This window comes from Salmo trutta, chromosome 29 (genome assembly GCF_901001165.1).
Source record: "Salmo trutta chromosome 29, fSalTru1.1, whole genome shotgun sequence".
Classification (NCBI taxonomy): Eukaryota; Metazoa; Chordata; class Actinopteri; order Salmoniformes; family Salmonidae; genus Salmo; species Salmo trutta.
The window spans coordinates 9,521,243-9,534,480 of NC_042985.1; the positions used below are offsets into that span (position 1 = coordinate 9,521,243).

General features: G+C 43.8%; 1 protein-coding gene and 1 long non-coding RNA gene across 3 annotated transcripts in view; both read right to left on the reverse strand.

Annotated features, from left to right (window-relative positions):
- Nucleotides 1-556: 556 nt before the first annotated feature.
- Nucleotides 557-2,707, reverse strand: LOC115166877 (uncharacterized). The gene is made up of 2 exons (XR_003870380.1): nt 1,705-2,707; nt 557-1,514 (listed from the first exon to the last, which is right to left on the reverse strand). It is a non-coding gene; the product is annotated as an uncharacterized LOC115166877 (long non-coding RNA).
- A 4,369-nt stretch (nt 2,708-7,076) lies between these two features.
- Nucleotides 7,077-13,238, reverse strand: part of LOC115166878 (cortexin domain-containing 1-like) — a 52,914-nt gene continuing 46,752 nt past the window's right edge. For both annotated transcript variants that reach the window (XM_029720778.1, XM_029720777.1), the window contains one exon: nt 7,077-8,614. In XM_029720778.1, coding sequence (XP_029576638.1) covers nt 8,345-8,527 — 183 coding nt within the window. In that variant the 5' untranslated portion in view covers nt 8,528-8,614 and the 3' untranslated portion in view covers nt 7,077-8,344. The remainder of the gene's footprint in view (nt 8,615-13,238) is intronic.

The following is a 13,238-nucleotide window of genomic DNA, read 5'->3' on the forward strand; positions in this document are numbered from 1 at the left end:
CCCCATCATAGCACTGAGACTGCACTTGTGAAGGTGGTAAATGACCTCTTAATGACGTCAGACCGAGGCTCTGCATCTGTCCTCGTGCTCCTAGATCTTAGTGCTGCTTTTGATACCATCGATCACCACATTCTTTTGGAGAGATTGGAAACCCAAATTGGTCTACATGGACAAGTTCTGGCCTGGATTAGAGCTTATCTGTCGGAAAGATATCAGTTTGTCTCTGTGAATAGTTTGTCCTCTGACAAATCAACTGTAAATTTCGGTGTTCCTCAAGGTTCCGTTATAATCTCCACCCGGCACAGCCAGAAGAGGACTGGCCACCCCTCATAGCCTGGTTCCTCTCTAGGTTTCTTCCTAGGTTTTGGCCTTTGTAGGGAGTTTTTCCTAGCCACTGTGCTTCTACACCTGCATTGCTTGCTGTTTGGGGTTTTAGGCTGGGTTTCTGTACAGCACTTTGAGATATCAGCTGATGTAAGAAGGGCTATATAAATACATTTGATTTGATATAATTAACATGAATTAATGACATTGTTAACATGAATCAATGCAGTAATAAATTAGGCAACATTTTATTGTCTGTAATAAAGGTATTATTGTGCAGTAAGGATGAACATACACTACATACAATACAACACAAAACAGAGACACTTTAAAGTCTTTCGAATAATAAACAGACCTCATACACATGATCACATGATTCTCCTTCTGGTTAAGATACTAGATCAGCTAATACAGAACAGATTGAATTGTACAGTTAATGAATAGTCATGATTAGAAATGACAGATTACATCACACATATAACTACCAGATGACCTTTGTTAATGCTCAGGATGCCAAACCAGCATATCAAATATATAAATGCAGATCTGGACTTATAATGCCCCAAAACGTGTTTTTGTCAACAGTCTCCCTAAACTGATCCTTTACAGTCCTTTGTTGAGGGGAAAGGAAGTCTGACCAGCAATAACAGAATCCTTTGCATATTTTGTGTCTGCTCTGATGGGTGCTCTGGCAGTCATATTTTCATTGTGAACTGAGCTGAATTGACAAAGCTGCATCAGTGTCCCAAGAACATATTAGGTCTCAGAATCTGAAGAAAGGATAATTTCCTCTGACACTTTTGCATCACGTTGGCAAGTTTAGACTGGGAGGCAGTGTTACTCCACCTCCTTTTGACACAAATGAATATGACCAATAGAATAAGAATCAGCAGCATCATCAGTAGAACTGAGAGGGTGGACAGGTGAACTCTCTCTGCCCCAGACTCCCAACTGACATCCAGCTTGTTGTCCAGACTGAGGTGAGGCAGTACAGGTGTAGCTGTGTCTCTTCTTTAGCTCCTCAGTACTGATCTCCAGACTCTGTTTCCACTAGGCAGCACCCTAACGGCTTGAAAACGTTCAATGGAATAGGTGCCTGCATGCTTCGTGCATATATTATGACGATATTTTGTGGCGTTTTTATTAGTTTTGGACTTTTTTTCGGCTGTTCGGGCACACAAATCTATGGGCTTAAAAAACGAAATACAAAAACTTTAGTTGACATGGGCTAGTTGATCTGGACGTTTCTGACAAGTTATAAATAGCTCTATAAGGTATGCAATGACACATGACAAGAGGAACTGATGATGCACTACCCAATTTCAAAATTGCACCTTGTGTATTCTACTACTACAACTTTAAATTATTTTTATAGCCTACCTTTTAGGAGTGGGACGATTTTCATTCGGAGACAGATGGGTGATCAATATTTATTTATAGGCAATGTAAAAAAAACTATAGCCTAATCATATTTAGAAAGTACATTTCGTTGGAAAGATAACTGCCCCGTGCTTCTCCGCCCATGCACACACAACAGCCTACTCTATTTCATTGAGACCACACACGCACCTGATCTCGCAGGTATGGCTACTGAACTTGAAGCAGCAAGAATGATGTCAATGACACTTGCAAAAATCATAAAGCATATAGCCTACGTTTTAGGAAGACGATTTGCAGGCAGAGATAAATACTTGGGTAGTCAATACCGCAACGCTCGCATGTAGGCAGCCTACTCTATTTCAACGAGACCACACATACTAGCAATTGAACTCGCACGCCTAACTAGGAGAAAGGCTACTGAATTTGAAGCAGCGAATTATGTGTGTGAATAATGCAGAAAAAGATGTCATTTTAATAAGATTGGTAGGCTAACGCATACAGAGCAGAAAGGCGAACGTTTCCAAATAATCTGCGGGACAACAACACAAATACTTTAATCCCAAAATCGTCTGACGACTGCTCCGGCCCACAGCATGAAAAATGCATCGATATCTGTCGGGACCTGCAGTTCCAGGGGGCATCCAGAAGGAATGCAGCCCTCTATTTTAAAACCAAAATCAAATGAAAAGCCTTTGTTTTTACGCGCGATAAATGTGTACACGATAGATTAGAATGCATGGTACTGAATGAGAGAAAACAGACAGGCTGGACGCATCAACAGCGTCATGGTACTTCAAGTTAAAAAGCAAGTCTATTTTTTTCAAGTCTACACAAAGGCTTGTAAAAAGAGCTGTAAAAATGCCAGTAAATAGACTGTTGTTGTGTTAAATACACAGTTATGTTAAAATTGACTGTTGCATTGTTATTTCTGGAATTATTTTACATAACACATTTACATAAGTATTCAGACCCTTTACTCAGTACTTTGTTGAAGCACCTTTGTCACAAGCGTCGTTGTAGGGAGCGGACCAAACTGCAGCAGGTATTGTGAACATCTTCTTTTTATTAGAAGTAAAAACCAAAAATACACTTACACAAAACAAACGACGAAAACCAGTCCTGTAAGGTGCTCAGACGAAACACGGATACAAACACAAGAGAAAATAAACCCACTTAAATATGGCCTCCAATTAGAAGCAACAACAACCAGCTTCCTCTAATTGGAGGTCGTTCCCAAAACTAACATAGATATTAAAAACTACAAAACCCACACAGAAATAGAAAACATAGAACATAAACCAAAACCCTGAAACACACTAAACAAACACCCCCTGCCACGCCCTGACCAAACTACAATAACAAACAACCCCTTTTACTGGTCAGGACGTTACAACCTTTGGCAACGATTACAGCCTTGAGTCGTATTGGGTATGACGCTACAAGCTTGGCACACCCGTATTTGGGGAGTTTCTCGCATTCTTCTCTGCAGATCTTCTCAAGCTCTGGCAGGTTGGATGTGGAGCGTCGCTGCACAACTATTTTCAGGTCTCTCCAGAGATGTTTGATCAGGTTCAAGTCCGGGCTCTAGCTGGGCCACTCAAGGACATTCAGAGACTTGTCCCGAAGCCACTCCTGCATTCTTTTGACTGTGTGCTTAGGGTCGTTGTCCTGTTGGAAGGTGAACCTTCAGCCCAGTCTGAGGTCCTGAGCGCTCTGGAGCAGGTTTTCATCAATGATCTCTCTGTACTTTGCTATGTTAATCTTTGCCTCAATCCTGACTAGTCTCCCAGTCTCTGCCGCTGAAAAACATCCCCACAGCATGATGCTGCCACCACCATGCTTCACCGTAGGGATGGTGCCAGGTTTCCTCCAGATGTGACGCTTGGCCGTCAGCCAAAGTGTTCAATCTTGGTTTCATCAGACCAGATAATATTGTTTCTCATGGTCTGAGAGTCTTTAGGTGCCTTATGGCAAACTCCAAGCGGGCTGTCATGTGCCTTTTACTGAGGAGTGGCTTCCGTCTGGCCACTCTACCATAAAGGCCTGATTGTTGGAGTGCTGCAGAGATAGTTGTCCTTCTCCCATCTCCACAGAGGAACTCTGAAGCTCTGTCAGAGTAACCATCGGGTTCTTGGTCATCTCCCTGACCAAGGCCCTTCTCCCCCGATTGCTTTGTTTGGCTGGACGGCCAGCTCCAGGAAGAGTCTCATAGCAAAGCGTCTAAACGCTTATGTAAATAAGGTATTTCTGTTTTTTTTTATTTGTAATAGATTTGCAAAAAAAATAAAAATTTAAGTTTTTGCTTTGTCATTATGTGGTATTGTGTGTAGATTGATAAGGATGTTTATTTAATCAATTTTAGAATAAGGCTGTAATGTAACAAAATGTGGAAAAAATGAAGGGCTCTGAATACTTTTCTCGAATTCACTGTATATCTAATTTACACACTTGGGACAGTTTGGGGAGGCTGAGTTGACACTTGGAGATGTCCCTTGACCCCACCTGACTCCCCTTATTAAACGTCTGTAGTTCTAGCTGTTATATCTGTCAATCCCAGATGTTATTTTTCCCCAGAAGTTGTTGATTTGGTGTGGAAGCCATCTGATGTGTTTCCAGCTCTATTAATCAATAATTGACCTATAGCTTGTCCTTGAAAGATTACTTTAAAAATAAAAGTGGTTACCTTGTGTATGCTTGAGCTTGTGTGATATGAACTGTGCCATTCCTATCTATGTTCTGACCATTTCCTCAATCTCCCAGGTGTGTTGTTTCCAATGATACCAAGTTTATGAATATCCTTATCATATAACTGCTCATTAAAAGCAGTTACTTTAAGGTAAGTCTATTTAGGTGGAAATTGACATTTCTGCTGTTACATTTAAGAGGTTAAATCAATGGAACAGGAAGAGGAAGGGAAAGGTTTTGGGCCACTCTTGACTTGAATATACTTGTGGAAAAGATCAGTTTCCAGTACAGCTGGTCAAATATTAACCACCATTAGGTATTGTGTTTTGGAATGGGGACTTTGAACCAGTTAGTTCAGGTTGTTTGTGCTTTGGAATGGATATTACAGTAGCCATCTTTTGTTTTAAATTGGCAGGGTGACAATAAATTATGTATGAATTATATTGCCATACACATTTTAAAAACCGCAGCTGTTCATATAAAAGTACAACCAAATACAGTATATTGTAGGTCTTGCTTATGTTTAGTTGCTATAACTTTCCAACCCTAGACTTTTATAATAGACTTTTCAACAACTAACTAAGTAGTGCCTTATTCTTGTGGTAGAAAACAGACATTCTAACAGATTTAGTGTTGCAAAATTCCACTAACTTTCCCAGAATTCCCATGTTTACCAGAAATAGTGTTTTGATGATTCCTTCTTATTCCCTCCTGATTCCGGAAATCTTCCAACCAGGATTTCTGGAAAACCTTGGAATTTTTGTAAAGTTACCAGAATTTTGCAAACATAAGCAAAGCCAAGACAAGCTAATAAAAACAATTTCAATGCCAGAGAAACTATTATCTGACTGTAGCAGAAGCCTAGTAATGGGTTCAAGTGGAGTCATTTCCCTGGGCAGCTGAACCGACACGCTAATTAGCTAAACTTATTCCTCATTCCTCCTTGCTTGGAAAACCACAGGGATTTCAGACGTCAGATCTCTCCTCCTTCCCCCAGTAGTTTGACTTGGTTTGATTCTGTCTTTGTGTTTGAGGGCAATTTCACACCTGAGTTTGAGATAGGAGGAAGGTTAAGCCCTAAAACGATGGTGTCTGTGTGTGTCGTGAGATGTCACTCGTTTGCCTTCGGGGATCGCGCAGTGTGTTCTAGATTAAAGGCTTGTGAGATTCAGCTGGCTGGTGTGACTGTGTGTGTGTTTCAAGTTTCAAGTTATAGTGTCACGTGAACAAGTACAGTGAAATGTCTTTGTTGGTGAACTCTTTCCCAACAATGCTGTAATCAATATCAGTAGTACTATGAAGTAAAGTAGATAAAAAAAATCACAAGTAAGTAAGTAAGCTATATACAGGGTCAGTGCCAATAGCATCTTTACAATGTGCAGGTATTGTGTGTGTGTGGGGGGGGGGGGAGAGAGTGTGCATAGAGTCAGTGCAAAAATAAAAGGGTAAATTCACATAGTCCGTGTAGCCATTTTGTTAGCGATTTAGCAGTCTAATGGCTTGGGGGTAGAAGCTGTTCAGGAGACTGTTGGTGTCAGACTTGGTGCACTGGTACCGTACAGCCAGTCAAGATGCTCTCAGTGGTGCAGCTGTAGAAGTCTTTGAGGATTTGAGGGCCCATACCAAATATTTTCTACCTCCTGAGGGGAAAGAGGCGCAGTCACGTCTTCTTCATGACTGTGTGCATTTGTGTGGACCATTTTAAGTCCTGGAGTCATGCGTGGCCACGCAGTCATGGGTGAACAGGGAGTACAGGGGGGGACTAAGCACACACCTCTGCATAGAGAGATTGGGGTTTCACAAGGACAACTGAAGGGACAACTGTTTGCTCCGCTACAGAAGGAGAGTAGAGGAAGAGGGGAGGAGGAGGAGAGGAGGGGAGGAGAAGGGAGAGTCAAGGGGGGAGGAGGAAGGTGTGAAAGAAGACTAAGCATCATATACAATGACGGAGTAACACACACGCATGCTGAATGTAATGAATGTTGTAGTTGTGCCCCTGAAAGCATGTTCAACACGAGAACAACTCCGACCTTTACCACAGAGTGAGAGTCAGAGCTGGAGGCCTCATTCTGCTGTGGAGAGAAACAGGCTTAGAAAAACAGAGGGAGGGAGGGAGGGAGGGATTTATCCTTAAAGGAGTTGACCATCTACATGACAGCCTGTCTCCCTGAGGAACATTTATTTCCTGAAACTTTATTTTATTCTAATTTTACCTGATTAGCATAATGCTCGTATGTATTAGCTGGTCTGTTTGCAGACAGTGGACCTAACCTTGAAACCTCAAGATTGTCGAGATTTTACATCAAGGATTTGTCCCAAGTGGCACCTTATTATTGTTTTAGTACCCTTGACCATAGGGCTCTGGTTAAAAGTAGTGCACTAAATAGGGAATAGGGTGCCATCTGGGTCCCATACCAATAGTGTGGTGAGTTGGACTCGAGCTGCAACACGGAATTCAAAATGGTAGCAGCACATTAACTATTTCTAAGTGTTCTATATGAAATAGGGGTTGATGAGAATGGCCCTTAGGGAACTTAGAGTTACCCGTGGGTGAACACTGAGCGAAATGTCATCGGGCTTTCCACATGACCCAATTACGTGTCCAGATCAAGTAAGATTATATTCCGTTAGGTTTTCATTTACAGCTAATTACAATCTCACACCAAGACAACTCGCTCATCCAAAAGAGGGTTTTTGTAATTCATAATCATCTTTATTATAGACAGGCTAAATGTAGCACAATCTGGGTTCATATCAAATCGTCACCTGCCGCTAATTTGCCGGTTAATGCTTGTCAATAATCTGCTCAAATCCAAACCGACCCTAGTCCCTAGCCCCTAGTCCCTAGTCCCTAGCCCCTAGACCCTAGTCCCTAGCCCCTCTACCCCCTATGCACCGATGAACGTATCGGACAGGTTAAATCACATATCATGGTGATTGCCTTGCTTCATCTTGCCTTCTGATTGGCTAGGAGGTATATTCACCCTATTGCTCACACCTATCCATAGAATAGAGGAGAGGAGTTGATTTGAAATTCAGCCAAGCTTGGCTATTCTGTGGTGTCAGCTGAGGCACTTCATAACATGCAAGTCAGACAATCGTTTCACAAGTAATAAATGCACTGGCTAGAGACATAAGTCATTATAACAGAACATAACCATTTTGTGCTTAAGCTAATGGGCAGACAGCAGCCGCAAACAAGGATGATTTATGACTGGAAGAGGACAAGGCTGGGGATGATAGCCACAAGTTATTGGAGTGAGGTGCCTGCTCTCAGTTTGGTGGGCAGTGTAGTGTGTGTGCGTGTGTGTGTGTGTGTGTGTGTGTGTATAGACTGTAACAGATTACATTATTTCCCCACTACTTTGCAATACTGTTGCCTGACACACATTTTCAGACATGACGCATGGATAAAGTTTCTCTGAGCCTTATTAGTCTATAAGCTGAAAAACACAGGCCCTGTTTCATGAGCAATACTATTATGTAGACAAAGTCATTGTTATTTTCCTTATAAAATGTACAAAACTTCAGATGTTTTTGTAAGATCAATAAATTAACTGAAAAAAGTCCTAAAGTACTAAATAGTATTTCTCTTCATCATCATCATCCTGACCAGTATTGCCTAGTGTGTACAGGAAGCAGTTTACAGGGTGAAGGTGTAGACACAGACTGTAATGCGTCCAGACCATGGTTGATTGTCACCCAGTCCAGCGCTTCTCAAGTACTGACTGATACCAGACAATAGATGTGTTGACAGGCAGTGTTACGGTTTGGGACCATAACTCTCTTCTCCTTTCTTCTACTCTCCTCTCTGGGCAAGCTCTCCTCTCTTCTCCTTTCTTTTGTGCATGTGCGTGTTTACCCACGCTTGCGTTCATGTGCATGTCCCTGCGTGCCTATGCGTCTGCACCCTCACAGGTGTGACTATATGTGTAACAGGACAGCTTGTTCCCCGCTAGTCATCCAGGTGCTGCTCCTCCCAGGTGGAGGTGGGTATAGCGCTGTAGGGGTCCATGATGACCCGGGCACACCGGATGATCATGGCCACCAGGAGAAGGCAGAGGAAGGCCACACAGGCCAGCGTCATGCCCTGGTCCACGTCCACAAACTCTGGGTCGGGAGTGGCCCCCTCCTCCATGCCTGCTGCTGCTGCTGTCGTTGGGTCTCTATGTTGTCACTGTCCTCCGCCGCACACACACACACCTCTACCATCCTGAGAATGGTTCTGGAGGAGGGGGAGGTGGCGGGGGAAGGGAGGCGGCAGGAGGGGGAAAGGGAGGAGGCAGGAGGGGGAAAAGAGAGGAGACAGGTTGGGGAGAAGGGAGAAGGGAGGAGGCAGGAGGGAAGAAGAGAGGAGGCAGGAGGGGACAAAAGGGAGGAGGCAGGAGGGGTAAAAGGGAGGAAACAGGAGGCAGGAGGGTTAAAGGCAGGAGGGGGAAAAGGGAGGCAGGATGGCCAAAAGGTAGAAGGCAGGAGGGGGGAAAGGAAGGAGGCAGGAGGGGGAAAAGGGAGGCAGGATGGACTAAAGGGAGGAGGCAGGATGGACAAAAGGGAGGAGGCAGGAGGGGGGAACAGAAACAGACAGAACAGAGGGCAAAAAGTTGAATATGGTAAAGACATTCCCAACTACTTCTAGCCAGTCAGTAAGCTTTACGTTGTTTTGACAGTAAATGCTAACAGGACGTTTCTGACTTTAGGACAGTACCTGATAAATAAACCACATCAAAATGACTGTTTGATTTTTTATTCAAATCAAATTGTATTTGTCACATGCGCCGAATACAAACAGGTGTAGACCTTACAGTGAAATGCTTACAAGCTCTTAACCAACAATGCAGTTTTAAGAACAAATAAGTGTTAAGAAAGTATTTACTAAAATTAACAGAAGTAAAAAAAAAAGTATAATAAAAAGAAAATAGAAAAATAACAAATAATTAAAGAGCAACAGTAAAAAAAACAGTACCGAGGCTATATACAGGGGGTACCGGTACAGAGTTAATGTGCGGGGGCACCTGTTAGTTGAGGTAATATGTATGTGTACGTAAAGGTAAAGTTACTATGCATAGATAATAAACAGAGTAGCAGCAGCGTAAAAATGGGGGTGGGGGGTCAATACAAATAGTCTGGGTAGCCATTTGATTAGCTGTTCAGGAGTCTTATGGCTTGGGGGTAGAAGCTATTAAGAAGCCTTTTGGACCTCCAGTACCGCTTCAAATCAAATCAAATTGTATTTGTCACATACACATGGTTAGCAGATGTTAATGCGAGTGTAGCGAAATGCTTCTGCTTCTAGTTCCGACCATGCAGTAATATCTAACAAGTAATCTAACCTAACAATTTCACAACAACTACCTTATACACACAAGTGTAAAGGAATGAATAAGAATATGTACATAAAAATATATGAATGAGCGATGGCCGAACGGCATAGGCAAGATGCAGTAGATGGTATAGAGTACAGTATATACATATCAGACGAGTAATGTAGGGTATGTAAACATTATATAAAGTGGCATTTTTTAAAGTGGCTAGTGATACATTTATTACATCAATTTTTTCATTATTAAAGTGGCTAGAGATGAGTCAGTATGTTGGCAGCAGCCACTCAATGTTAGTGATGGCTGTTTAACAGTCTGTTGACCTGGAGATAGAAGCTGTTTTTCAGTCTCTCACTCCCCACTTTGATGCACCTGTACTGACCTCGCCTTCTGGATGATAGTGGGGTGAACAAGCAGCGGCTCGGGTGGTTGTTGTCCTTGATGATCTTTTTGGCCTTCTTGTGACATCGGCCTTCTTGTGTAGGTGTTCTTGAGGGCAGGTAGTTTGCCCCCGGTGATGCGTTGTGCAGACCTCACTACCCTCTGGAGAGCCTTACAGTTGTGAGCGGAGCAGTTGCCGTACCAGGCAGTGATACAGCCTGACAGGATGCTCTCGATTGTGCTTCTGTAAAAGTTTGTGAGTGTTTTTGGTGACAAGCTAAATTTCTTCAGCCTCCTGAGGTTGAAGAGGCGCTGCTGCGCCTTCTTCACCATACTGTCTGTGTGGGTGGACCATTTCAGTTTGTCCGTGTTGTGTACGCCGAGGAACTTAAAACTCTCCACCCTCTCCACTACTGTCCCGTCAATGTAGATAGGGGGCTGCTCCCTCTGCTGTTTCCTGAAGTCCACGATCATATCCTTTGTTTTGTTGACGTTGAGCGTGAGGTTATTTTCCTGACACCACACTCCGAGGGCCCTCGCCTCCTCCCTGTAGGCCGTCTCGTCATTGTTGGTAATCAAGCCTACCACTGTAGTGTCGTCTGCAAACTTGATGATTGAGTTGGATGCGTGCATGGCCACGCAGTCGTGGGTGAACAGGGAGTACAGGAGAGGGCTTAGAAGGCACCCTTGTGGGGACCCAGTGTTGAGGATCAACAGGGTGGAGATGTTGTTACCTACCCTCACCACCTGGGGGCGGCCCGTCAGGAAGTCCAGGACCCAGTTGCAGAGGGCGGGGTCGAGACCCAGGGTCTCGAGCTTAATGACGAGTTTGGAGGGTACTATGGTGTTAAATGCTGAGCTGTAGTCGATGAACAGCATTCTTACATAGGTATTCCTCTTGTCCAGATGGGTTAGGGCAGTGTGCAGTGTGATTGCGATTGCGTCGTCTGTGGACCTATTGGGGCGGTAAGCAAATTGGAGTGGGTCTAGGGTGTCAGGTAGGGTGGAGGTGATATGGTCCTTGACTAGTCTATCAAAGCACTTCATGATGACGGAAGTGAGTGCTACAGGGCGGTAGTCATTTAGCTCAGTTACCTTTGCTTTCTTGGGAACAGGAACAATGGTGACCCTCTGTGGGAACAGCAGTCCCATGTGGGAACAGCAGACTGGGATAAGGATTTCTGTGTGGTAGCAGAGAGAACAGTCTATGACCTGGTGTCTTGAGTCTTTGGACATTTTTAGGGCCTTCCTCTGACACCCTCTGTAGTGCCTTGCGGTCAGAGGCCGAGCAGTTGCCATACCAGGCAGTGATGCAACTAGTCCGTATGCTCTCGATGGTGCAGCTATAGAACATTTTGAGGATCTGAGGACCCATGTCAAATCCTTTCAGTCTCCTGAGGGGGAATAGGCATTGTCGTGCCCTCTTCATGACTGTCTTGGTGTGTTTGGACCATGATAGTTTGTTGGTGATGTGGACAACAAGGAACTTGAAGCTCTCAACCTGCTCCACTACAGCCCTGTCGATGAGAATGGAGGCATGCTCGGCTCTTCCCTATAGGCTGCCTCATCGTTGTCGGTGATCAAGTCTACCACTGTTGTGTCGTCAGCAAACTTAATGATGGTGTTGGAGTCGTGCTTGGCCATGCAGTCATGGGTGAACAGGGAGTACAGGAGGGGACTGAGCACGCACCCCTGAGGCCCCACCATGTTGAGGATCTGCGTGGCAGATGTGTTGTTATCTACCCTTACCATCTCTGTGTGTGTGTGTGTGTGTGTGTGTGTGTGTGTGTGTGTGTGTGTGTGTGTGCGTGCACGTAAATGAGTGGGTGCACATAAATGCATCTGTGAAGCAGTGTGTCCATTTGTGTGTGTGTGAGCATACGCGCAAATGTTTGTATGTGTGCGTACTGTGTAGTGTGTGTGTATATCCGTGTGCACATGAGCTCTCAGAGGGCACACCGCTCAACCGCACTATTAATAAACAAGGTAGCTGATCAATTCCCCAAGGCTCTGTCCACTACAGGCTGAACTTTGAGCAAGCACATGCAGGACCAGTGACATTTCAGGACTATGTTCTATATTATATTTCTGTTTAGGACTAACTCTATGATGAGTGTTGAAAGTCCCCCTAATTTATTCAGTGACTACACTACCGGTCAAAAGTTTTAGAACACCTACTCATTCAAAGGTTTTTCTTTATTTTCACTATTGTTTTTACATTGTAGAATAATAGTGAAGACATCAAAACTATGAAATAACACATATGGATTCATGTAGTAACCAAAAAAAGTGTTAAACATATCAAATTATATTTGAGATTTGAGATTCTTCAAATAGCCACCCTTTGCCTTGATGACAGCTTTGCACACTCTTGGCATTCTCTAAACCAGCTCATGAGGTAGTCACCTGGAATGCATTTCAATTAACAGGTGTGCCTTGTTAAAAGTTAATTTGTGGAATTTCTTTCCCTCTTAATGTGTTTGAGCCAATCAGTTCTGTTGTGAGGGGTGGGGGGTATACAGAAGATAGCCCTATTTGGTAAAAGACCAAGTCCATATTATGGCAAGAATAACTCGAACAAGCAAAGAGAAGCGGCCTACTGGTCAAACTTAGAAGGCGAGCACACCATCCACCACTTCCGAGCATATTACTCGGCAATGTCCAATCTCTAGACAACAAGGTGGACGAAATTAGGGCACAAGTTGCCTTCCAGAGAGACATCAGAGATTGTAACATTCTCTGTTTCATGGAAACATAGCTGACTCGGGATATGTTGTCAGAGTCGGTACAGCCACCCGTTTTCTTCATGCATTGCGCCGACAGAAACAAACATCTCTCTGGTAAGAAGAAGGGCGAGGGTGTATGCCTTATGCTTAAAGTTTCGGTACCATTGAGGCCGGCTATCCACACCAGGTCTCCAGTGCGCCTTCACAGCCCAGTACGTCCTGTGTCACCTCCTCGTAATCTCCCTGACGTTCGTGTCCCTAGTCCGGTGCGTCCTGTGCCTGCTCCTCGCACTCGCCCTGAAGTGCGTGTTCCCATTTCGTGACAAAAAAATTCAAAATATTCTATTATCGTACTTCGAAGCATGTCAAACGCTGTTTAAAATCAATTTTTATGCTATTTTTCTCGTAAAATAGTGATAATATT